We start from the raw sequence: 24,252 nt of genomic DNA, 5'->3' as shown, positions 1-24,252 counted from the left end.
TTCAACATGTGGCCTGCAGGTTGCATGCAGATTATGTGAGGACATTTTTGCTTATCTCTAGTGGTGGATATCACAAAAAGTATGCACGGACACTTTTTACATATCAGCTTTGGTTAGTGCTTGTGCGGCCCAAGGCAGCTCTTTTTCTTCCAGTGTGGTGTAGAGACCCGAAAGGTTGGACACCCCTGCATGCTTCTTTTTTACGTACAAGGAAGCTGATTCATGGAAAAATTCAGAAACACTGATGTTCAAAGCCATGCAGCTAGGTACTGATGATTCTGTACTTGGATCTAGGGCCTCTAACACTACAATGGTTTCCTTGACTAGTCTTTAAGTGGCTGAAAGGAGGGGCTTACTGCATTACTCCCACTGTTCCATCCTAGAGCTTAGGTTCTGTGTGAATTCACAGGCAAGGCCATTATTTCCCCTTTGTGTGTCATCATTGTAATCATATTCTGTGGTCAACATAATCTTTCTCTAAGGACATCTTTTTTATTTTCCATGCAGACAGCCAGGAGACGTCTGCTTCTAGGGCACCGAAGCATTCATTTGATGGTGGGGCTCAAAAGTTTTATAAAGAAAAGAAGCTGTGCTAAATTTAAGCAGTAGGACCCCTGTCACTTTGAGCAAACAACTGATTAGGGTGAAACAAACAAACAAACAAACACAAACAAAACTTGACATGTTTTACTCATTCAACCTCCTGATGCTTGGATGAAGATATCAAATCCTGGATAGGAAAAAAAGTATTCGCCCAAGACTTTAACAAGTGATGGAAACATATCTGAATCTAGAATTAAGTCCCTTTCCAGTTTGGTGTGAAGAGGTTAGTCTTTTTGTGTGTGTTTGGGGTGGGGGGCATCTTTTAGGAGGATTCAGACTTTTTTGTTGTTGCGAGCTTGAGGTTATAATTCTCTGTTACATTAGTACAAAATTTGCTTTATCCCTAGGAGTTTTAGTCCAGACCAGCAGTGTACAATTTAATGACTCTTACCTTCACATTTACCAAAGCATCAATTTAGGAAATGATAATAGAGTGTCCTAAAAGTGCGGCTACAGCCTCACCAAGTACTTAACCTCCTCTTCCGCATTGAGGAAAATAATGGCTAATTTAGTCTCTATCACTCCTAGCCCTTTTTTCCTGCATCGCAGATGAATGCAAATTCCTAAGCCTAAATTAGCTCCAGTTATCTCTATGTTGGCCCATCCAACCAGATGGCAATACTTGCAAATGTAAATTGAACTAAGTTGGTGCCTTAGATATAAAATCTTGAAGAACTGCTATATGAATTATTTAATATGAAGTGTATCTGTACCTACATTTACTCATCTCCAAAAGACAAATTGTACCCAGTTTGGGGTATATTTCGTGAACAGGGCACAAGTCACGTGCTCTCCTGGCAACACAATGATTGCTTTCCTTTGTCAGGAGGTGAGACCTCTGCTTTCTCCTTTTTAACCTGAAATGGCTTCTGCCTGGTTCTCTTTGAACGTACTGTGAACATAGCTCCCATGCTGTGAGGAAATTGAGATGCCACACTGAGAGGACACATGTGGCCACGTAGCCTGGCCACAACCCCAGCCGAGGTCCCACCTGACAGCCAGCATCAACTGTTAGATACGTGAGCTTCAAGCTGCCCCAGCTGGCGTGACTGAACTAGAGTGACATTTCCCCACCAGCCCTGACTGAGCTGCAAAATACACGTGGTCTTTTTTTCAAGCACTAAAATTCAGGGCGGTTTGTTGAACAGAAAGAGATCACAGGAACACAAATCAATGCAGCAATTCGGGAATCTGTGCATGGGTGTTAGAAAGGGAACAGAAAACCTGTCAGGTAAATATCGTGTGGGCGATCTGAATCCTCAGTCCTTCTCTGTTTAGGAAGAAAGGACTGTCCGTCCCAGGCTCTCATGGTGACTTCAGACTTGAGCGCATTCTGCCATCTGTCCTCTACTCTGTTTCCCATCTTGTCAAGTGGCCCTGTTCACTTCGTCTTGGCACACCTGCATTCTGGCCCTAATACCTTGTAGATATCTCTGTGGGTGATCACTGCCCCTTTTGATAACTTCTTTCTCATCTCTTAACTTCTTTTTTTTTAATATAGAGTTCGCTGAACACAATGCCTCTTTTTTCCTCTTTTAAGATATTCAGGGATACTGTTAAAAAAAAGAGTTGTGGAAATAATAAAAATAAAAAACTAGCTGCATTATAGAATCCATCAAAAAGGTCAAAGCCACACAACATGCTATTACAAATCGCCACTTAAATAAAGTAGCTATTCAGCCTTAATATTTTTAAACATGAACTTTAATAAGAACGGAAAGGGCACAACAAGAATCACTTCTTTTAACAAAGATTGTAAGAAAGGAGGAAGATTATGCAGGCTGACCCATTCTCGTGAGTATTTTGCCAGTGAACTTGAACTCCTTGGGAATCCTGGGCCTCCGATTTTCTTTCTCTCTCTCCTCAAAGACTATGAAAAGCTCCAAGTCATATTATTTAATGAATAGAAGCTGTAGAATTACAGCAAGGCAGAACACGAATCCTAGTATCCAGTGTTAATGAGAACAAAGATGAATGTCTGAACATTAATGTCTTCCTGCAAAATGACAGGACTCTTGCTTCCTTGCTAATAACATGCAAAATCCAGATTCCGTTTTTTTCTCCTTACGTACTTTGAAGGCTTGCAGAGTGCAGAAAGCCAATATTAAAAATCTTTGGTGGCTATTGATGTTGATCTTTTGTTGTTGTTTTCTCCCTACACTGGAAAGACTTGTGTTGATTTTTATATACAGAGAGCTTAAGAGATCCCTATTATAATAAAATAAGTGCCTCTGTGAGCTGTGGGGTTAACGTGTAGGTAATACATGAAAAAAATGAACAATAGAAATGGTGCCTTTGGCCACACATAGATTCAGCCATAGACAAAAGTTGGTGGGGCCAAAGCAAGGGCAATGCTATTACAGGACACCAGTGTCTTTCCCCAAAGTAAGATCTAGCCTGCTGTTTGGCTAAAGTTTTAGGAAAACGTTTGTAGCAATATACCAATTTAAATTAGATACCAGTTAGCAGAGGCAACTTCAATGCTTTGAAAATGACATTAGTCTGGATAACTGAATGCAAGTGTTCTGTCTGATGGCTCATGCCTGCCTGTAATTCTGCACTCTGGGTAGCTAAAGCAGGAGGATTGTTTGAGCCCAGGAGTTTGAGGTTGCTGTGAGCTAGGCTGAGGCATGGCATTCTAGTCTGGGCAACAAAGCAAGACTCTGTCTCAAATAAAAAATTATTACTATTTCAGCATTAATTATATAAAAGGCACAAAATTAGGTACTTCGTATACATTATTACATTTAATCCTAACTCTAACCCTCTGGGAGAGATATTATTCATGACAATCAGAATATTATTCATGACAATCAGAATTGGATAACTTGTTAAGGTCATGAAGATACTAAGTGGTGGGCCTTGAATTTAAAGTCAATTTGGGGACTTGCAAAGCCAATTTCTGAACACTATTCTAGTTTCATCTAGTACTTCCCCACCTATAAAATTAGGAAATTTGATGTTCTGTGTCCTCCAGCTCTCTGTCAGTTTCCTATTACTACCATAAAAAATAACTACAAACCAGGTAGCTAGAACAACACAAATGTATTATCTTACAGATCCACAGGCTGGAAGTCCAACACAGGTTTCCCTGGGCTTTTGTCAAGGTAAAGGTAGAACTGGCTATGTCTGGAGGCTCAAGGGGGAAACCCAATTCTTTTCCAGCTCCTGGAAACCACCTGAGCTCATGACCTCCTCCCAGCAGCACTTCAACTTCTTGTTTATATCCTCTTATCTCTTCCTTCCTCTTTTGACAATTCTATGTCCCTCTTATGAGGGCTGTTGTGGTTTTATTGAGCACACCCAGATATTAGGATGCTTAATCATATCAGCAAAGTCCTTTTTGCCATATAAAGTAATATCCACAGGTTCTGGAATTAAGACATGGACGTTTTTAACCATTATCCAGCCTACCTCACTCTCTCTGATTTCTTTCCTATTTTTTAATATGTAACAGTGCCATCAGATCCTGCCAACAGTAATTTAGGATGGTGTTGCCTCACTGTTTGTCTATCCTACTATAATTTTGGACTCCCTCTTTAAGCAGGGGTAATCTTTAGCACACAGTTGCAACTTTGTACACCTCTTGTGATGCAATATGTTGTCCCTCTTTCTGGACGCTTATTTAACTTCATTCTTGCATTGAGTAAATGTGTGGCCACACTCAACATCTGGCTTGTTTTGCCAGGTGTTGGCATCTTTTTTTTATTTTTTTTTTACACTATTTTAAGTGTATGGCTCCTGTCCATTGCTCTCACTCATATACATACTGCCTCTGCACCCATCTTTTTGCCCTATTCCTATCTCATCACCATCGACTTACATATTTTGAGTCAGTTTCCACTCAGTTCTGGGTTCTGTGTTGCAGAGAGATGAGGCCCTATTCCACGAACCACATGATTTATTCTGAGCCAGGCAGAATAAACAATGTGAGCCCCAGCGTTCGCCTGGCACTCTCTTCAAATGAGCAAACCCACTCTCACAGGAAATGCCCAGGTAACGTCCTGATCCCCAATAAAGGCTTTGGTCCCCAGGCACCTTCCTCTTCCTCTTGCTCCCCACCTCCATTTCCCATTGGCCCAGGGGATATCCCGTCCTCTTGTCTCTCAGATCTGAGAGTAACAACCCTTAGCTTCCTACCACTTCTATCTGAGGGGCCCTTCTTGTGCCACACCTGACCGCCCTGACCTAACAAATCACAACGCATACCTGGTTTTTCCTGTCATGCATGTCATTGATGCAAATATCCATGCTGCCCCCAATTCCACACACACTAAAGACTTTGCTAACTGCCTGTGGAGCTCTGCCACATTTTCTACTGGGTGATTACGGGAAATACCTCATGTTCACTACCTGAAACTTCCCCACACCCTTCCAGAAAAATAGTAGAATGAACTTCTGTTCTTAGCAACTCTGTTCCAGTTTATCAATGATCTATAAATTTCCTGCTATAGGACAGGAAACAGAGTATTTTTTTTTCCGCTGGTAATATTGACTGAGTATTAATCTAGAGACAAATACCAGCCATAGACTATCAGGGCAATGGTATTTTTCCTATTTCCAAGGGATCGTGAAAGAACTAGCACTCAGTTGGTGAACTTTTTGTTTTTCCTTCACAACTTTTACTGAAACTGACCAAAACCCAGGCCCTGTACTCTTTGCGTATGGTTGGCTACTTATTCCATACGGTTAATATTGAGGGTCTTCCATACATCCAACTGTGTACACATATACACTTATGTATTGTGTAGAGATAGATACACTTTGTGAAAGCATTGGCCTTTTAAAATTAACTCCACTATCTAATTCTGTCAAAAATAATTGATTGTCTCTTAAGGTAGATGTTTTAAGACCCAAATGAGAGGTTGGGCAAAGAATAGTATTTATTGAACGCTTGCTGGGCACGCTACACAGAATTTTGGAAATATCTCTACAAAGAAAATTAGAAACAATCAGCAAAAAAAAAAAAAAATCTTGAATGAGTAGTCAAGCACATATTTAAGTAAACTTTATGCTTTTTTGCTTATTTTTACAATTATATTCCTCTATTAAAATTAATTAATTTATATTTTTGAAATTATTCTTTACTGACCTTAATTTAATGGTAGATAAAAACTAAAATAGTAATTAAGAATAATCATTAGCAGTGTTCGCATAATAAAGCTTAAACCTATCTCTGCAAAACAATGCATATAGCTTTTATTCCTTAAAAAGAAAGATTAGAATGGGATTTTAAGAAATATTAAGAAAGGTCAGGTGTGGTAGCTCACACCTGTAATCCTAGCATTCTGGGAGGCCAAAATTTGTGGACTGCTTGAGCTCAGGAGTTTGAGACTAGCCTGAGCAAGAGCAAGGCTCTGTCTCTATTAAAAATAGAAAAACTAGCCAAGTGTTGTTGTGGTGGGTGCCTAATAGTTCCAGCTGCTTGGGAGGTAGAGGCAAGAGGATCACTTGAGCCCAGGAGTTTGAGGTTGCTGTGAGCTATGACACCAAGGCATCCTACTTAGGGCAACTGAATGAGACTCTGTTTCAAAAAAATTTTGAAACAATATTTTTAAAAATATTGAGAAATAGCAAAACTATTGAAAAAGGAGACAGGGGTTTCTTCTCACTGGCATCCATGGGCCATAATGATAACTTGTCTATGATGCCATGGACCATTTGGGGAGAACCCAGTAAAAGTGGGGTATTTACTAGCTCCCTTGCTCCTTGGCGATCTCCAGACTGCCACCTATAGTGCAAGAGATACAAGAAATCCTCTTCAACTCTGAAGTCTTTCTTCTTGTCTTCCCCAGGTAGCGCCGGCACTCCAGTGATGTTTAACAAGAATGGAGATGCACCTGGGCGTTATGACATCTTTCAATATCAGATGACAAACACCACCAACCCTGGCTACCGTCTGATTGGACAGTGGACAGATGAACTTCAGCTCAATGTGAGTTCTACTTGTCCCTCATGTGATGGATGACAGATTTTTAATTTGTTCAATAAGACAAATCTATCTCATCTATATGTTTTTGTGCTTACACAAGTGAATATGCAACTTGTTACAGGCATCCACAGGAACTGATTCTCAATAATAATGCAGTGCTGCTGGTGATGATGATGAAGATGGTAATGATAGGAAATACGCATGGACTTTTGTACTTTATATTTAGCACCTTATGTGAATTATTTAATCTGAGCCTCAGATCGGTTACCAAAAGTCACCAGCTAAGCCCTTTCATAAGATCTTCTTCTTAGACTTTTTATTTCTTCTTTTCTTTCTTCCTTTTTTATTTGGTGGTAATTTAAAAAAAAAAAAAAAGAATGTACTTTCGTGAGTCACTTCGGTTTGCACTGAGATTACTTGAGTAACTGCAGTGCTAATCATTTCTATAATGTAGCTTTCTATGAAACATGACCTTAAGTAAGCAGCCACTTCCTTGAACAAGATTTGGCCCAAGTCTACTCACTGATGACCAAGCTTGAAGACAGGCAGAAAAAGTGAGACAGAGAGAAAGAGAGAACTTCTTTCTTACTCAGCCTTTTTATTCTGATCTTTGAAAAGATTGGATGAGACTCATCTACATGGGGAAGGGCAATCTTCATTACTTAACTACTGATCTAGTGTTAATGGTATCCTGAAGCACTGTCACAGACACACTCAAAATGTTTGACCATGTATCTGGGAACTGTGTTGCCCAGTCAAATAGGACATAAAATTAACTATCACAATCCCTAATTATGCCATTAGCCTTGGTCAGCCTATACCTGAAGAAGTACTTTTGGAATTACTCAAATAACAAGACTTCTTGGGAATAGAATGGAAAAGTAACATCTTGGAAGGTGGAGGTTTATATCATGGTTTCTAAGAAGGAAGAATTGTGTACATAAGGAGGGGTGAAGCTACCACAGCCCAAAGACCTCATGTGCCTACTGCCACAGCCTGGTCTACATATACCTGTCAGGTTCTCCCTCTCCTGAGATCTACCATCCAAATGAGCTAACATTAACATTGGGTCCAAAGGGTTGTTGTCTAGCAGCAAGAAATGGATGGAGCCAAATAGCAATGACTATCTGGGGCTGAAAAGGATGCAAAGAGTCAAAACCAGAAAAGAAGCAATAACTTGTCCTGAATCCAAGGCACATTAAACTTGAAAGTAAAAAGAGAAAATTATAAAAGCAAACAAACAAAAATCCAGAAGGTAAACCTAAGAGGTCATGATGACCAAAAGTAGACTCAAAGCATTGTAACCTGACTGATAAACCCAAACTGTGCTCTAACTGGTGCTACCTGTGTGGGAAAGATGGGTAGGCCAGGACTGAAGGCAGAGAGTGGGGGTCTGTGGTATGTGTGCTCAGGGCTCACTGTAATACCAGTAGGTTAAATTGGTTTATTAATCTTTTCTAACATTACCCATGCACCAATGTTAAATTTCTGGCATGTGAAATTTATCCATTTATTACAAGAGTACCCAACAGCCATTGACCAATTTCAGATATCACCTGGGAGCTCTTAAGCACACTATGCTTAAGAACTAACATCAAATTAGTTTTATATTTCTTTGGTTTGTATTTTAACCCTTTGCAAGAATTTGATTTGCCATTCAATAAATTATTTTTGTTGCTTTATTTTACTTTGAAAGACCTATCACGTAATAGGTCCTGTGAGAGGCCATGGGTAGACATGCGATTGCACCTAAACAAATGTAGTCCCTCTTCTCACACAACTGACCCTCCAGGAGGGAGTTACAAGGTGCTAAAGTAAGTAGCTATGTACATGGAAATGCCAAAGGGCGATTTGAGAGAGGATAGGAGAGAGAATAAAGAAGGTGGAAAGGGTGAGACCTACTAAATGAGAAGCCAACCCTGTGAAAAGGTCAGAAGGCTAAGTGTATGAGGTTGGGATAGAGTAATCAGAAAGGAAGAGGGAGGAGGGGGAGGAGGAGATGTTAGAGAAGTAGGTAAGAGGCAAATTCCTGTGGTCCCTTGTACACCATCATAAATTTTTTAAGTTTAATTCTGAATGCATTTAAAATCCATTAAAAGATATTAAACAAGGAAGTAACCATACCAAGGTTAGAGAGAAAAATTCCTTTTGGTGCTGAGGAGAAAATAAATTGGAGAGTCAACAGTGCGACCAGAAAGACTAGTTTAGAATGGTTGCAGGTATCTTGCTAAAATGGCTTCAGTGTACATCTGAGCCATCTGGAGAGCTTGTGACAGCACATACTACTGGGCTTTACCCCCAGGGTTTCTGATTCTGGGGGGTTAGGAGTAGGAGAGGCCTGGATATTTGTCTTTCTAGAAAGTTCCTGCGCAATGATTTGTTTTTAATTTCAGATTAATATAAGGGTACAAATGATTAGGTACATTGTTTGCATTTGTTAGATAAAGTCCCTGTTGTAGTTGTGCCCCTCACATGGGATGTGTGCGATGTACCCTTACATTGGACCTATTACATGAGAGTTTAGTAATCCCCTACTCTTCTTCCCTCTTTCCCCAACTTGAGTTTAATTGGGTTTTTCTCTTTTGTGGGCATGTATTTGTTTATCTACTGGCTTTGTGTTGATATGAGTACATTGGACATTTGCTTCTCCATTGTTGTTATACATTACTAAGAACAATGTTCTCCAATTCCATCCAGGTTAACACAAAAGATGTAAAGCCTCCATCTTTTTTTATGGCTAGATAGAATTCCATGATATACATGTACCATAGTTTATTAATCCATTCATAGGTTGATGGGTACTTGGGTTGTTTCCATGTCTTGGCAATTATAAATTGAGCTGTAATAAACTATGTAATGCAGATGTCCTTATGTTAAAATGATTTTTGTTTTCTTCTGGGTAGATACCTAGTAATGATACTGAAGGATCAAATGTAAGGTCTATGCTGAGGTCTTTGAGAATTCTCCATTTTCTTTCCAAAGAGGTTGTATTAGTTTGCAGTCCCACCAACAGTGTAAAAGTGTTTTCTTCTTTCCACAATCCCACCAGCATATGCATCTTTGGGACTTTGTGATGTGGGTTATTCTCACTGGGGTTAGATGATGTCTTGAGGTGGTTTTGATTTGCATTTCTCTAATAATTAGGGACAACGAACATTTCTTCAAGTGTTTGCTGGCTGTTCATCTGTCTTTTTCGGAGCAGGTTCTGTTCATGTCTCTTGGTGCTGAACAATGTTGATGGCAATTCGAGAATCACTGGCTGCGATGTGATTACATGCTGTGTTTGATGCAGCCAAATGAATGGAGTCCACGCACGGCACAAGGAGCTGTGTGAATGATGGAGACGCACCTGAGGATGAATGCTTCTGGGAGTGGGAAGAGAAAGTCAGGAATCCCAATTTAAGGTTCTTAAATATGTCCAACTCCTTAAAATATGCACAAATGAGAAGAAATGATGTACGTCTGAAGCTCAGACAAGAGTTCTGAGCTATAGTTATAAAAGAATGTAAGTTATTAACCTAGAATTGGCTTTGAAATCCATTCAGGAAGAGAGAAAAGAAAACAATGAAGGACTCAAGGTCTTGAAAATCTCATAGAAAATGATACAATTTCATTCCAACTACTTCAAATAGTATGCAGTTTGGAGTTGGTTTAATTTCAGAGTTAGACCAATGATATACTTTGGATTTTGGTGGGTTTATGGAAGCCCAATCAAGGATGTGTGCTTGGCTTGGCATTAAGTGGAGACACTTCTGATTCTAATTTGTCATGCTGAGAGTGGTATGTTAGGAAAAGCAGATAGGACACCTTGGCTGGATGCAGAAGTTTACACCTGGTATTAGAAGTGAGTTGAAGGAATGAGTGACTGAGTCATGAACAGCACCATTTTCAGAAGAGTGAGAGGCTGGGTTAATTCAGCTATTGTGGTCACTGAGATTACTGGTCTTGGCAGGAGTACACCTTCTTGACACTTTCTGTGGTTGAAATTAATTTGAATAATGTTGAGGGGAGAGAGAGGGAAGGAAAAAAAAAGAAGATCAGTACAGTACTTGCCCCCTCACTTGTAAACACAGTCACATTCCAGGTATTATATCCAATGGTTGGTATCCTCCAACATCATCTTGCCTATGACATTTCTCTTGCAGTAATTATTCTGATTTGGGTAAAAGTTCTGTGAGACTGGAATTTGAGCAAACATAGTTTTGTAAGTTTGCTTTCTTCTGATCAATAGAACAAAACAAAACATTTCAAGACTATACTTCTCCATATCTGCAAAGACTCAGAGGTAGTCTTTCAGTTCCCATTCACAGCTTGTCTAGTGAAAGAATTTTTCAGGGATGGTCTGTCTGTGCTCAGTAATGGCAAATAAGTTTCTGAACCAAGAAATCCTAACTTTAAGTTCTCAGAATCCCAGCTCTGCAGGTCAGCCTGTTCTGCCGTTGGATGTATAATCCTCTGGAATTTCAGTGCCTAGCAAAGTGCTGTCTGCTATGAAACATCTCAGGTACCCTCACTGCCAGTATGGGGGCACTGGGCCCTGTCTCCTCTGTGGCCTAAGGGATGACTGCATGGTTTGCTACTGCTGTATTTCTTCATGAACAAGAATTCTGTGGAAGGGAATGTCCACTAGTGAAGACATTTACTCTCCCATTTGTAACCCCTACAGAAACAATGTTTAATTTAATCTCTTAGGTTTCTATTCTATAATCTAGAGATTTTATTAAACACTCTTCTTAACAGAAAGGGGGAGAAGGGACAATGCAACAAGTCCATGGTGCTTTTCTGCAGTGTGTCAGGTGGGATCATGGCCATGGAGATAGTGGGATAGATGAGGGGCCGTCTGAGTTCACAGACTAGGGCCAGGGCTCTGTGAGAGATGTAATGAATTCTAGGGCTGTGGACAGGCACTGGTTTAGGGAAAGCCACCAGAAACTTCTAGCTGAACTGGATCTTGTAATATAAATAGTGGTTCTCTAGATAGATCAGAGAAATAAAATACTGTAGAATGGACAGTGCAGTTCTATTTAAAAATTAGGGTAGAAGTATATGTTAGAAAAAAGGCAAGGCATGGAATGTGGATGCTTAAAAAATTCCAAACGTTAAGTTTTACATAAACTCTATTTATATTATTTATAATATAGACAATGGTGATTTTTCATTGATCTGGAATTAGTAGAAAATTCAGATATTACAAAAATGTTTATGTTAAAATAACTGACTTTCTGAAAAATACCCAAGTGGTAATTTAAGTTTAATTAAAAAGAAAAGGAATTATTCTTAATGGGAATCTTCCTGCAGTAAATTGTACCCTCTGAAACAGAAGATTGAATGTCTATTACCTAACCTTTATTGGATAAATCAAGTTCTTATAAACATCAAGTATCTGCCGTTCTGTAGGGACAGATGGACTGAGATTTTCTGAGGTGTGGAAGGCTTCTTAGCTTTTTCTGTTTTCTTCCCTTTTGAACTTACACTTTGCATTTAGAGACTAAAAGCTTCATTATGGTAAAATCTACTTTTTAATCATTGTTTCACATACCTGTGAACACAGTACCTAGCACACAGTAGGCGTTTGGGGTTTGTGTTGCGGTTAATACATAAAACCGTGTATAATGAACATGTTATACTATATAGTATCTGCAGCCATCACTGACTCTTCCTCCCTCTGAGAAGAGTATCTGGAGGAGCTCTTTCCTTTTTAGCCTTTTAGTGGTTTTCCATGGGTGGTTCTCAAGTCCAGGGAAGGCAACTAATTTTGTCTAAGTCAATCACCGTGGCCATAGTGACTGGAGGGGCAGACATACTAAGCCTGTCCAATTGGGACAATCCACTGGATGCCACTGGCTGTTCTGAGACCCAACATGCTCTTCTTGGAAGCAGCTGCATCCTCAGGAGCCACACCTTGCAGGAACCGCAAGGAAGAGAATCAAAAACTTAGAAAGAGGTTGTGGACGCTCAGTCCTATAATCCTAGCCTTCCAAGAGGCTAGGGTGTGCAGATTGCTTCAGCCCAGGAGTTCAAGACCAGCTTGAGCAAGAGCAAGACCCCATCTGTACTAAAAATAAAAAAAATAAAATAAGACTAGCCAGGCATCATGGCAAGTGCCTGTAGTCCCAACTACTCAGGAGTCAGAGACAGAGGATCACGTAAGCCCAAGAGTTTGAGGTTGTTGAGAACTATTATGACACCGTGGCACTCAATCACAAGGTGACTCTGGCTCAAAACAAAAGCAAAAAAACATAAATGAAAAAACTTAGGAAGAGAAACTTGGTCTAGGTCATATTGGTCAAGCCAAAGGAAACTCTTTCTGGAAGCCATTTATAGTGCTGTCTAGATTGTTCAGACATCAATAAAACCAATGAAGACTATTTAAGATATTTGTTATGTACAATCTTACCCACCACGATAATCAAAATTTTTTTAAGATTAACTTTTTATTTTAGCATACTTAGTATGGAAAAGGAAAAGAAGCCAGCCTCCTTTTAATAAACAAAATTTTTCAGATTTTCTTAAACTGAGGTGATTAAAAATAAATTTCAAAAGTTGTAATTTTTGTTAAATGTTGAATCTTTCACACTGGTTAGAATTTTGGCTCTCGTAGATATTTAAAGACATAAGAAAAACAGTTGATTGCCAAAATCACTGTTTGATGAAATTGTATATTCCAAAATCAATAGTTACTTATACTTGCCTATAAAACTGTGAATCTGTCTATTGTTTCATAATTGCACCAGTGAACGTATATAACGTATTACAAGAGATATGTAATAGCCATAATCAAAGCAATGTTGACAAAGACAAAAATATGTAAGTTGTCAAAATCTAGTATTTCTTCAGCTTCAATTTGAAGGCTTCTTTTTTGGGATCACCTTGTTGCCCGTCATAATTAATAGCTCTTTTCCTATAATTGGTAGCTTTACTGTTGGCAGTGAGAACTACAGCCTTTGAAGCTGAACTGATTAAATGGTTCTGAGTCTCAGTTCTGCCTTTACGATGTACAACAGGATTAAAATAGCACTAATTCACTGAGTTACTGTTAGAATTAAACATAATGTACTTAAAACAATGCCAATACTTGTTCAACAAATGTTAGCCAAAGAAGCAACAGCAATAACAATACTCATATCCTTCATTTATCACATGATCTGTATCTGCTGAAAATGTTAATTTCTGACACTTAGCTGGATTATTTTTCTTTATACCCCAAAACCTAGCATAATGCTCAGTATCTAGCAAAGGCCCTTTATATATTAAACAGATGGGTAGATGGTCAAACAGGTGACTGATTTAAATTGTGTATGTGCAGTGACTGTGCATTTTTGATGTAGCATTTCCAGTGCGTGGTGGATGGATAGATGAGGGGCTGCATGTAGAATTCTACCACTGTCAGCAATTCTACAGGTTTCAGGGACTCATTGGAGAACTTCATTTACAAAATAGGTTCCTTAAGGATTTCCTAAGTAAGCTTGTTCAGATTGCAAAGATAGGCTCTCTTGGTCTTTGAATGATAAGCCAAGTAAGAAGGAAAGGAGGAAAAGGGATAGAAGAATTGGATTTAGTTTTGTTTCAATTGATATGTAATTTTTTGAAACCTATCAGTGTGTATTTGAGAGCATGAGGTGGAATTGCTGGTCCTGAGGGGTCACGTACAGTAACCATTGGCTATTTTTGCTTTAGTTAAAGTGAATTAACAATCAAACCATTGAAGCTGGTTGTATCGACCACCTGCCCCTCTACTCTTTAATGCTATATCGTAGGATGAGTCAGAGCAGGAAAGGACTTATGATAAGATACATCTGGTATAATCGTGGCCCAGCCTGCTACTAGATCTATGAACCAGAACAAGAAAAGTCCTCCTGAAAAGATGGCATTTCACCCGACACCAGTGTGACAAAAATTACTTCCATTTGTCAGCATCTCTGCGATATTTTACAAATAGTGTTTTTAAATCTAGTTCATGTTCAACTGTTAGCTACAAAAGTAACAGCAATAACAATAATGTCATATCCTTTGTTTATCGCATGATCTATAACTGCTCAAAATGTCAATTTCTAGTCTTAGCTGGCTTATTTTTCTTTATACCCAGTATCTAGGATATTACAGTATGTAGTACTTTATATACTTTATATGTACTACTTTTATAAAACAGTATGTATTACTTTCCATTTGCCAGCCAACTTGAGATGAGAGATCACGAACTCAATACAGATAGCAAGTGTTTTTAAAATGTGAATTATTTGCCAATATATTTAAAAATTAGGACCTTCTGTAAGTGTAACTATACTTTTGGTTGCTTTTTAAAAGATTAGATCTGATGGTAATGTGCCTTTGTTCCAAAGAAGCAAGAATTGGCGAGATCAAAGAAGCAGCCTTCCACTTTATACAGGATCTACCATAGACCCCACCACTCCCTACTGCTCAACACCTGGCTAACTCTACTCCCTTACATAATCTCCCTGCTTGCCATACAGGCATTTTATTTTATTCAACTAATATAGATTCAGACTAGATTGGAACTTACTTCCACTAATTGGGTTTTAGCATATTCTTGACTTTTTATAGTCTCTGGAAATTGGTTTCTAAAAATCAAGAATAATATATCCACAGTGTTAATATTCCCAATTGTGCAGAGTACTTTCTTTAAGGGGTCAATAAATGCAGTTGTAAAAAGGAGGGCTGCCTTAGTAAAGAGAATTCTTTTGTTTGGAAACACATTTATATGTAGTTGGAAACATATTAAAATGTGTGTTTCTGAGCTCACAATGTAGATAGTAAGGAAATTCAACAACTGCCCCACAGAACAGGAAGGACATTAATAAACATGAAGTGATTTGCCTGAATGCCTAAAATGCAGATAAGAATTCCTGGGAGCCTAGGCTTCTCTAATGGACATGTTTGAGGAACCATATTGATAATTATAAATACTATTAATCTTCCAGACATCCATTGAAAGAACGCAATTATACACGATTGATTGCGAGAAGAGATGCTGACAAAAACAAGGAACATCTCTGGTTGTATTTTTTTTTTTTCATTTTAATACGATGAGTTTGCAAGTGACATGATCTCATATGTAGAAAATACTTAAGATTCCACAAAAGAAGTGTAACAACCAGAGAAAATTTAGGAACAGTTCAGGTATATGGAATCTCCAGGGATCGCAAATAAAACAATCTTGGAACAGTATGAACTTGGCGATCTTACACTTCCTGTTTTCAAAACTCATTACAAGCTCCTGAGTTCAAAACGTGTGGTCCTGGCATGGGCAGACTTAGAGAGCAATGGAAGAGAACACTGAGCCCAGAAATCAGCCTGCTCCTGGATGGTTAACTGCTTTTACATGGGTGCCATGAGAGCCCAGTGGGGAAAGGACAGTCTCTTCAACAAATGGTACTGGGATGATTGGACGTGCAAATGCAGGAGAATGAAGATGGACCCTCCATACACATAGGAGGAAAGCCTCAGGAGAGTGGATTTGGCATTGATGTTTTGCTTACAATACCATAAGCACAGTTTACATAGTTACAGTAGGTAAACATGAGCACATCAAAATCTAAAACCTGGGCCAGGTTCAGTGGCTTACCCTTGTAATTGTGGCACTCTGAGAGTCCAAGGTGGGTAGATTGTTCGAGCTGAGGAGTTCAAGACCAGCCTAAGGGAGAGCAAGACCCTGTCTCTAAAAGTAACTGGGCATTGTGGCTGTTGCCTGTAGTCCCAGCTACTCGGGAACTGAGGGAAGAGGATCACTTGGGCCCCAGAGAATGAGGTCACTGTGAGCTATGATGCCACGGCATTGTACCCAGGGTGACAAAGTGAGACTGTGTCTGAAAATGAAAAAGAATGAAGAATCTAAAAATCCTGAGTATCAAAGGGCACAAGAGATCACAGGCAACCTATGAAATGAGAGAAAATATCTGTACTTCATATACCTGATCAGGGGTTCACGTCTGGAATTTGTAGAGAACACCTATACATTGACAACAATAAACCAAATAACCCAATTAAACAACAGCCAAAGGACTGTTCAGAATAGATTTTTCTGAAAAGGTGATACGCAAATGGCTGACACGTTCATGAAAAGATGCTTAACAGCACTAATCATCAGAGTACTGCAAAGCAGAACCACAAGGAGAAACCACTTTACACTGCTTAGGATGGCTACTATCCAAACAGCAACACAAGACAGTAAGTGTTGGTGAAGATGTGGAGAAACGAACTCTTGTGCACTGGGGGAGGGAAAGTAAGTACAATGGTGTCACCACTCTGGGAAACAGTATGGTGGTTCCACAAAGATTTAAACAGGACTACCATGTGATCTCACATGTGCACAGTAGCATGGGTCAGTTTACTGCCCTGTATCCAGACATCAGTGTAATATATGGAAATGTGCTGGGGACGTGCAATGGGTTCTCATTGGGGTTTTGCTTTGCAGTGCTCTGATGATGAGCGCTGTGGAGCATCGTTTCATGAGCATGTTTCGCATTTCCAAATCACCTGTGGAGAAATATCTCTGCACATCCTTTGGCTGTTGTTTAATTGAGTTATTTGTTTTATCGTCAATGTATAGGAGTTCTCTACAAATTCTAGATCTGAATCCCTAATCACATTGACTTTGATCTCTTGTGTTCTTTGATATACAGAGATTTTAGTTTCTTTTCATTTTTCAGACAGAGTCTCACTTTATCACCCTGGGTATAGCATGATGGCATCATAGCTCACAGCAACTTCAAACTCTTGGGCTCAAGTGATCCTCTTCCCTCAGTCTCCCTAGTAGCTGGGACTATAGGCAACAGCCAAAATGCTGGGCTAGTTTTAGAGATGGGGTCTTGCTCTTGCTTAGGCAGGTCTCAAATTCCTGAGCTCAAGCAATCTACCCACCTCAGGCTCCCAGAGTGCTAGAATTAGAGGGGTGAGCCACTGCACCTGGCGCAGCTTTCAGGTTTTGGTATGGTCCTTTTTACCTATTTTAAATATGTCGCCTGTGCTTCGGGTGCTAGAGGCAAAAAAATCTGTGCCAAATCCATTGTCCTGAAGCTTGCCTCCTATGGTTTCTTCCAGGAGTTTCATAGTTGCAGCCCTTCACATTTAAGTCTTCATTCACTATGAGTTAATTCTTGTGTATGGTGTCACGTCAGGGTCCATCTTCACTCTCCTGCATGTGCATGTCCAGTCATCCCAGTACCATTTGCTGAAGAGACTGTCCTTTCCCCACTGGGTGCTCATGGCACCCTTGTAAAATCAGTTCACCATCCAGGAGCAGGTTGATTTCTGGGCTCAGTGTTCTCTTCCATTGCTCTCTAAGTCTGCCTGTGACAGTACCACCCTATTCTGAACTCAGGAGTTTGTAATGAGTTTTGAAAACAGGAAGTGTAAGACCTCCAAGTTTATACTTTTTCAAGACTTTTTTATTTGGGGTACATTGAAATTCCGTATACCCGAACCATTCCTAAATTTGCTGTGGTTGTTACACTTCTTTTGTGGAATCTTCTGTTTTCTACATAATGAGATCATGTCATTTGCAAACTGATCACTTTACACCTTCCTTTTCAATTTTAGTGTCTTTTAATTCATTCTCTTATCTAATTACTCTATCAGTGATTGGTGTCACCAGGTTACATGTGTCTGAAACATCCACTCATAACAGCCTTTTTTGATGTTAGTCTCTTAAATCAAGCACAAGATAAAAATAGTACTGGGCTTTGTAATTGTCCATGTATTTGCCTTTACCAGATGTCTTTATTTCTTCATCAAGCTTTGAATTCCTGTCTAGTGTCCTTTCTTTTCTACCAGAAGGACTCCATCCATTGTAGGGCAGGGCTGCTGATGCTCACCTTTTGGATGTTTGACAATGTCTTAATTGCTTCCCCATTTTTGAAGCACAGTTTCTTAAATATTGGACTCTTGGTAGACAGACTTTTTTTGTCCATGACTTTGAATATTTCAGCCCATTGATGTCTGGCCTCCAAGGTTTTTGATGACAAATCTTATGTCAATCATGTGGAAAAATGGTAATGAGAGTTATGTTCCCAGAAGCTCACTAGATGTTAATAAGGGACCTTATTGTGAATCACACACCCCAGAACATTTCTGTATAGTATCATGATGACAGCTATTTGTAGCATCCTTCTAACTCCAATCCAAATTTAAAGAAAACGAAATCGAATACTTCCCATATAGATATGCTGAAATCTCTAACAACCTGAAGTTGTAATAGATTTTGAAACTATAAGTGAAAAGACCACTGAAATATCATACAGGTTTAATTTTCTAATACAACAAATGTCCATCTTTGTAACCCATTTAACAGGAAGCACTTGTTTCTCTTTCAAGAGGAAAATATTTTTTCACCCATAAAAGGAAAAAATAAAACAAAAACAAAAATCACTGTTTTATCCTCAGCCCTGATTGGTCCATTTCTTGCTCTGACCTCATAGAGAGCCATTGTGGCTGAAAGCTATATAAGCCCCTGTCTGGGCCCAGGTCTTTGGTCGTTACAGCCCAGGAAGCTCTTTTGGTGACCTGCGGACTTGACCTCAGCTAGCGTGCTTCCTTGATCGTAGTGCTTGCAGTTATCCCAGTGAGTAGTTTAGCATAGTGTACATAGTCTTCATAGCGTAGTGTTATTTGTTTTCTTAGTATAAGTTCACATATTATTTTTATCCTAGTTAGCTTTCATTAGTAGTGTAAGTCTATTTAGTGCCCCAGTTAGTATAGTTTGTTAGTGTTTTTAGCATAGTGAGTATTAGTTGTTGTTCTTGTTGTTGTTGTTGATTAGTTATTTAGCGTAGCTTTTCTAGCATAGTGGTAGAGCAGTCAGGCTCCCCCATGGTGCCTGGGGTGGCCTCCGTGTCTCTGGACAAGGAGGTCCTCCAGGACTATGAGCTCTTAGAGACTCTGGGTGTCGGCGGCTTCGCTGAGGTGAAGCTGGCCTGGCACCTTCCAACCGGGACTGAGGTGGCGGTGAAGATCATCAACAAAAGCTGTGCTTCTGGCCTCATGTCTGTGTCTTCCGAGATTGAGATCATGAAAAGCCTGGACCATCCCAACATCATCAAGCTGCTGGAGGTCATAGAGGGTAAGGATGATGTGTACTTAATCCTAGAGTATGCAGGTGGCAGAGATCTTGCTCATAGAATAGAGACATTTGGCAAGATGGAGGAGGGGGAGGCCCGAGCCATATTCTTACAGATACTGAAAGCCGTGGACTACCTTCACCAAGAGGGCATCGCACACAGGGACCTGAAACCAGACAACATTCTATTCGATTCACAAAAGAATGTGAAAATAGCTGACTTTGGCATCTCCCTGGCCTTCAGGGAAGGTAAGAGTTGTGGGACCCCCCGTTCTATGACCCCAGAAGTCTCCCAGCAGCAGAAGGATGAGGGAACAGCCGAAGACATCTGGAGCCTTGGGGTCATCCTCTATTCAATGGCGGCCGGGACCCTCCCATTTTATTCATGGAACTGTAATGAACGAGGAAGTTCGATAAGAAATGCCACCTATGCAATACCTGCTTTCACTACCAAAAAACTAAAAACCTTTCTGGGAAAAATCCTAACCCCTGACCCCAGCGAGAGGCTCACCCTCCAGCAGATGATGGAAGATCCCTGGATCCAGTCTGGACAAGACAGCCAGAGGCCATGCACAGCAGAGACCACCACCCCACCAGAGACCACCACCCAACCAGAAGTTCCTAGTCTCAGTTCTACCCCCCAGCCTGGCCCCGTGTCCTCTCCCTCCCCCAGGACCGGTCACCTTAGGGGAGGCCCAGAAGGAGATGTGGGACAAGACCATGTCCTCCCCGTGGCTGGGCAGGTAGTGGAGGAGGACACCACTGAAGCAGTCCAGGGCCGGTGGGGGTGCACTAGGAGGATTGTGAACTTCTTTTCCAAAATATTCTGCCTCCCACTGGCCCAGAAGATCCGCCGGAACAAGGTGGTGCCCGTGACCAGCCTGGAGACCTGAGGCCGAGGCAAGGAAGGGAGTGTGGGATAGCCAAGCCACCCTTCCTCCTTTTTATGGTTTTATTAAAATTTCAGTAAAGAAATTGTATTGTTTTCTGTGTGTAGGGTGTATATGTATGGGGTACAAGGTGAAGTTCCGGTGTGTGTGGAATGGAGATATGGAGCTAACAGACCCATCCCCACAGGCAGATGCAGGTGCTGTCACTGGTGTGTTGCCTCTGAAGAGCTGACCTCATAGAAGTAGTTTGATTGTGGGTGGGGCAGTTGGGGAGGGCAGCGCAGGAAGGGATGGGGGGAGGGGTTGTCACAGGGAACAAAGTTGCAGATAGGAAGAAGCCCTGACATCTGTTGCCAGGAGAATGTAGGGCACATTTCAAAGTAGCTGAGAGTCCACTTCAAATGTCTTCTTGGAGAGCAAGAAGGCCCTGAGCTCCGCGGATCCAGAAACACTTTTTGAGGTTGGCCAAGGGTGGACTCCCAGCTGGGTAGGGAGCCAGACAAGCAGCCTGCAGCCTGCAGAGGCCGCCTAGGACAGTCGACTGAGCTGAAGCACGGCCTGGACTCCTCCCACCCCCTACCAGCTGGGACAACCATTGAGCCTGGACCATGGCTCCTGGGCACTTGTCCCCTCACTGCCCTTCTCTGCTTTTTCTTCCATGGTTGTGGGTGGCGGGGTGAGAGGGTTCTGAGTCATCTCACTCCTGTTTCTTCCAAATCAGTATAAATACATCTCACTCAAGAAAGCTGAGTCCTGTTCATTTTGCTGTTTTGGGTCCTCCCTGCATAGCTGGGGCTGTGCACACCGCGTGCAGGCAGCCTGGAGCACAGTAGCATTTGGTGTTAATGAGAAACACTCAATGGAAAGGGGCCATGAGGGAATTACCAAGGTCACCCAACAGCAACACAGGAGTCCCAGGGCCATGTGCAGGTCTGAGACGCACACACCTGTGCATGGCCTCCCCACACTGATGTTACCTGGTTAACAAGTTCACAAGGAACAGTGAGGACTTGAAGTCCTGCTGGCCTGTGTTGATTATCCCAAGTAGGATAACAATGTCCTCTGACCCGAAATATATAGGGAGTCAGAGAGTGTCCTGGCCGTGCTCCCCAAAGTACCCTAAGGCACCAATTGTCCTGCTGTGTTTTCTGACTGAATACTGGAGCACTTGAACTTGCCTCTGTGATCTTTTCTCCTTTTCCTAACAGTAGCACAGGTGCATCCCTCTAAGAGGCCTGAGCCAGGTGTGGCCCTTTAGTCCCCCCCACACAACCATTCCTCTGTGTTCAGTCCTTTCTTTGTAAAAACACATTTCCACATTCATAGCCTTTTTTACCTTTCTTTTTATCTTTTTTTTTTTTTCTCAAATCTATGCATTGAATCAACTTTGAGACAACCTCTAACATTAGAGGCCTTACACATATATTCCCTCACTAGGGGCACATTTCATGCCTTTCTCACAACACATCCTCCTCCCTGGTTCACCCCATATGCAGACCCATGTGCTGCCAGACTTCTAGACTTTACAGCACCAGTAACTTTAAAGTGCAGTGAAAATACTAAGAAAGGAAATTCCAATTTGTTCTTTACAAAAATAGCTATGTGAATGAGCATAGATTTGTAATAAAATAGCTTAAAAAATTAGCCTAGGCCCAAGAGATATTAGCCTCCATAAAAATACGTTTGCTGGGAAAAAATACGTTTCCAAAATCAAGGGTGTTCTTGGAAGCTTATGTATGACCCTTTGCTTTCTTTGAAAATGAAGATAATGCTAATCACTTCTGTCTTCCAATAATTGAATTGTTTGAACCTAACATGCTGACTTAACACAAATAAGGCCAATTGGCTGAGGGCAAGATTTTAATATTACAGAGGATCTAGGTGTCAAATAAACTGCTTGGGGAAATGCATAAACTTGAAATTATTTGGGGTGATCTGTGGACTCAAGCTCTATGTGGACTCAAGCTCTATGCATATTTCTGTAACCCTGTGGTTGATAAATCCATGTGTTCAACAAATATTTATTGAGCACCTATTATATGCTTGCACTCAGGAATGTGGAATCCTAGGAACATAGTGAATGAAACAGACATGGTCTTCATAAGGCTTTCTGTTTACTTTTAAACAAGGGCATTCAATGAATAATTACACAAAGTTTTTTTTACAAGTTTGTTAAGTGATATAAAAGATGAAAAGAGAATTTTTTGAGAATTTGGTGTCTTCATGCAATAGAAGATAATTCAGAGTGGCTAGAGAGATATTAGGAGAAGGGCCACCTCTGTGTTTTCCTAGGAGAACATACCGTATGCCCCTCACTAGTGGTGTCTAGAGAAATGTGCAGACATGGTATCTGTTTTATTTTTATTGATCAACTTTATTATTCTCTGACTTCAGAAATCAGGAATTCACACTAGAAAGACCTACAGAATTCAACACATGAGCATCTTTGTCAATACACACAACTCAGATGACCTGGCTGCTCTCACCCAACCAATGATACCAGAAATAGTCCTCCTTATCACAGATCACACCAAGACAAATCCAGTGTTTTACCCCAACTTCCACTTAGGAGACATAAAAATGAGCCCTTTCCCCTCAACTCTTCCCAGTCATTCCATTGCTGAGGAGGCAGTCCAGTGGAGAGTCCCCTGGGATGCTCCCCCACCCCATCCTGAACTGACATTGTGTTCAGACATTGGGGTAGGGAAGCCCCTAAACCTGGCTGAGAACTACTGTGTTTCCATCTTCCCTCCCCACTCCAAGTTAGCAAAGCAATAATGGCCAAACCCAGCCAAGTCAGAATTAGTGTGTCTGGAAAACAAACACAGAGCCTTGCCCAGGAGAGACCCAACACAGTGATACAAATGTTGCAACACCCAGAGGACAGCTTTTCTAGTTAGGGGGTAGGGCAGCTGAGAAGCACCAAAGAGTGAGCCAAACTTAACCAGAAAAGCTGTGGAATCCACAGAGGCTTGTAATTTACCTTCCATTTGGGGTTATCTGTGGACTCAAGCTGTATGTATATTCCCGTAACCTGTGATTGATAAACCCGCAGGGGTAGGGGAGGGAGGAGAGAGACAGAGGTTCTGCCAGTTTAGGGATGGAAAACAGGGAAACAGGAATCGGGATGCCATAAAGACAAGGCTGTTCAGCCTCCTTCAACAAACAGAAAAAAGTGACCTGGTTTGAGAGCCACCTGTACTGGAGGAACCCTCTCAGCCTTTCCTGGCTTCCCTCTGCCCAGGTCCCAGGGCCCAAGCCCTCTACACCTGCAGGTCATTGTTTTTCCCCCATCTGTCTAAGGGGCTGATCATAACAGTTTGGTGTTGCTATTGCATTTGAGGTCCAATTTGACTAAAATGACTCTTTGCAACAACGACATTGGAACCTCTGGGACAAGCATAAATTTGTGGAAATTACTAACATTCTTTCCCAACTACATAATTACGTGGGGGAGTAATATGTCTTGGTGGGGCACCCGTCAATGCCACAGCTATACAAGTGGACAACAGGGGTCACCAAAGTCTTTTATGATGAAATATATTGCTCCCACATCAATTAGAAAAAATTTGCTTAATAGCCACATCCAGGGTTACCCCGGGTTCTTCATGTGTGATTTGGAGGGATTGAGTGGGAGCCAGTGTGGAACCTGCCACCAGGGTCTGGACTCCCACCTTGGTCTGCTGTGATCGAGGGACACTCTGTGACAATAACCTGGCTGTCCCCATTTGGGACAGGGCCACCAGTGCTTCACG

General features: G+C 41.0%; 1 protein-coding gene across 4 annotated transcripts in view; it reads left to right on the top strand.

Annotated features, from left to right (window-relative positions):
* GRM7 (glutamate metabotropic receptor 7) overlaps positions 1–24,252 on the top strand; it is a 988,889-nt gene that overhangs the window by 666,973 nt on the left and 297,664 nt on the right. For all 4 annotated transcript variants that reach the window (XR_008381860.1, XR_008381859.1, XM_053600338.1 and 1 more), the window contains exon 7: positions 6,399–6,538. Coding sequence is in view for 2 of the 4 variants with exons in the window: in XM_053600338.1 (XP_053456313.1) it covers positions 6,399–6,538 (140 nt within the window). In the remaining 2 variants the exon portion in view is untranslated. The remainder of the gene's footprint in view (positions 1–6,398; positions 6,539–24,252) is intronic.

Source organism: Nycticebus coucang, chromosome 8 (genome assembly GCF_027406575.1).
Source record: "Nycticebus coucang isolate mNycCou1 chromosome 8, mNycCou1.pri, whole genome shotgun sequence".
Classification (NCBI taxonomy): Eukaryota; Metazoa; Chordata; class Mammalia; order Primates; family Lorisidae; genus Nycticebus; species Nycticebus coucang.
Note: the sequence above shows the minus strand (reverse complement) of the source record. Positions and strands in the feature narration are given on the sequence as shown.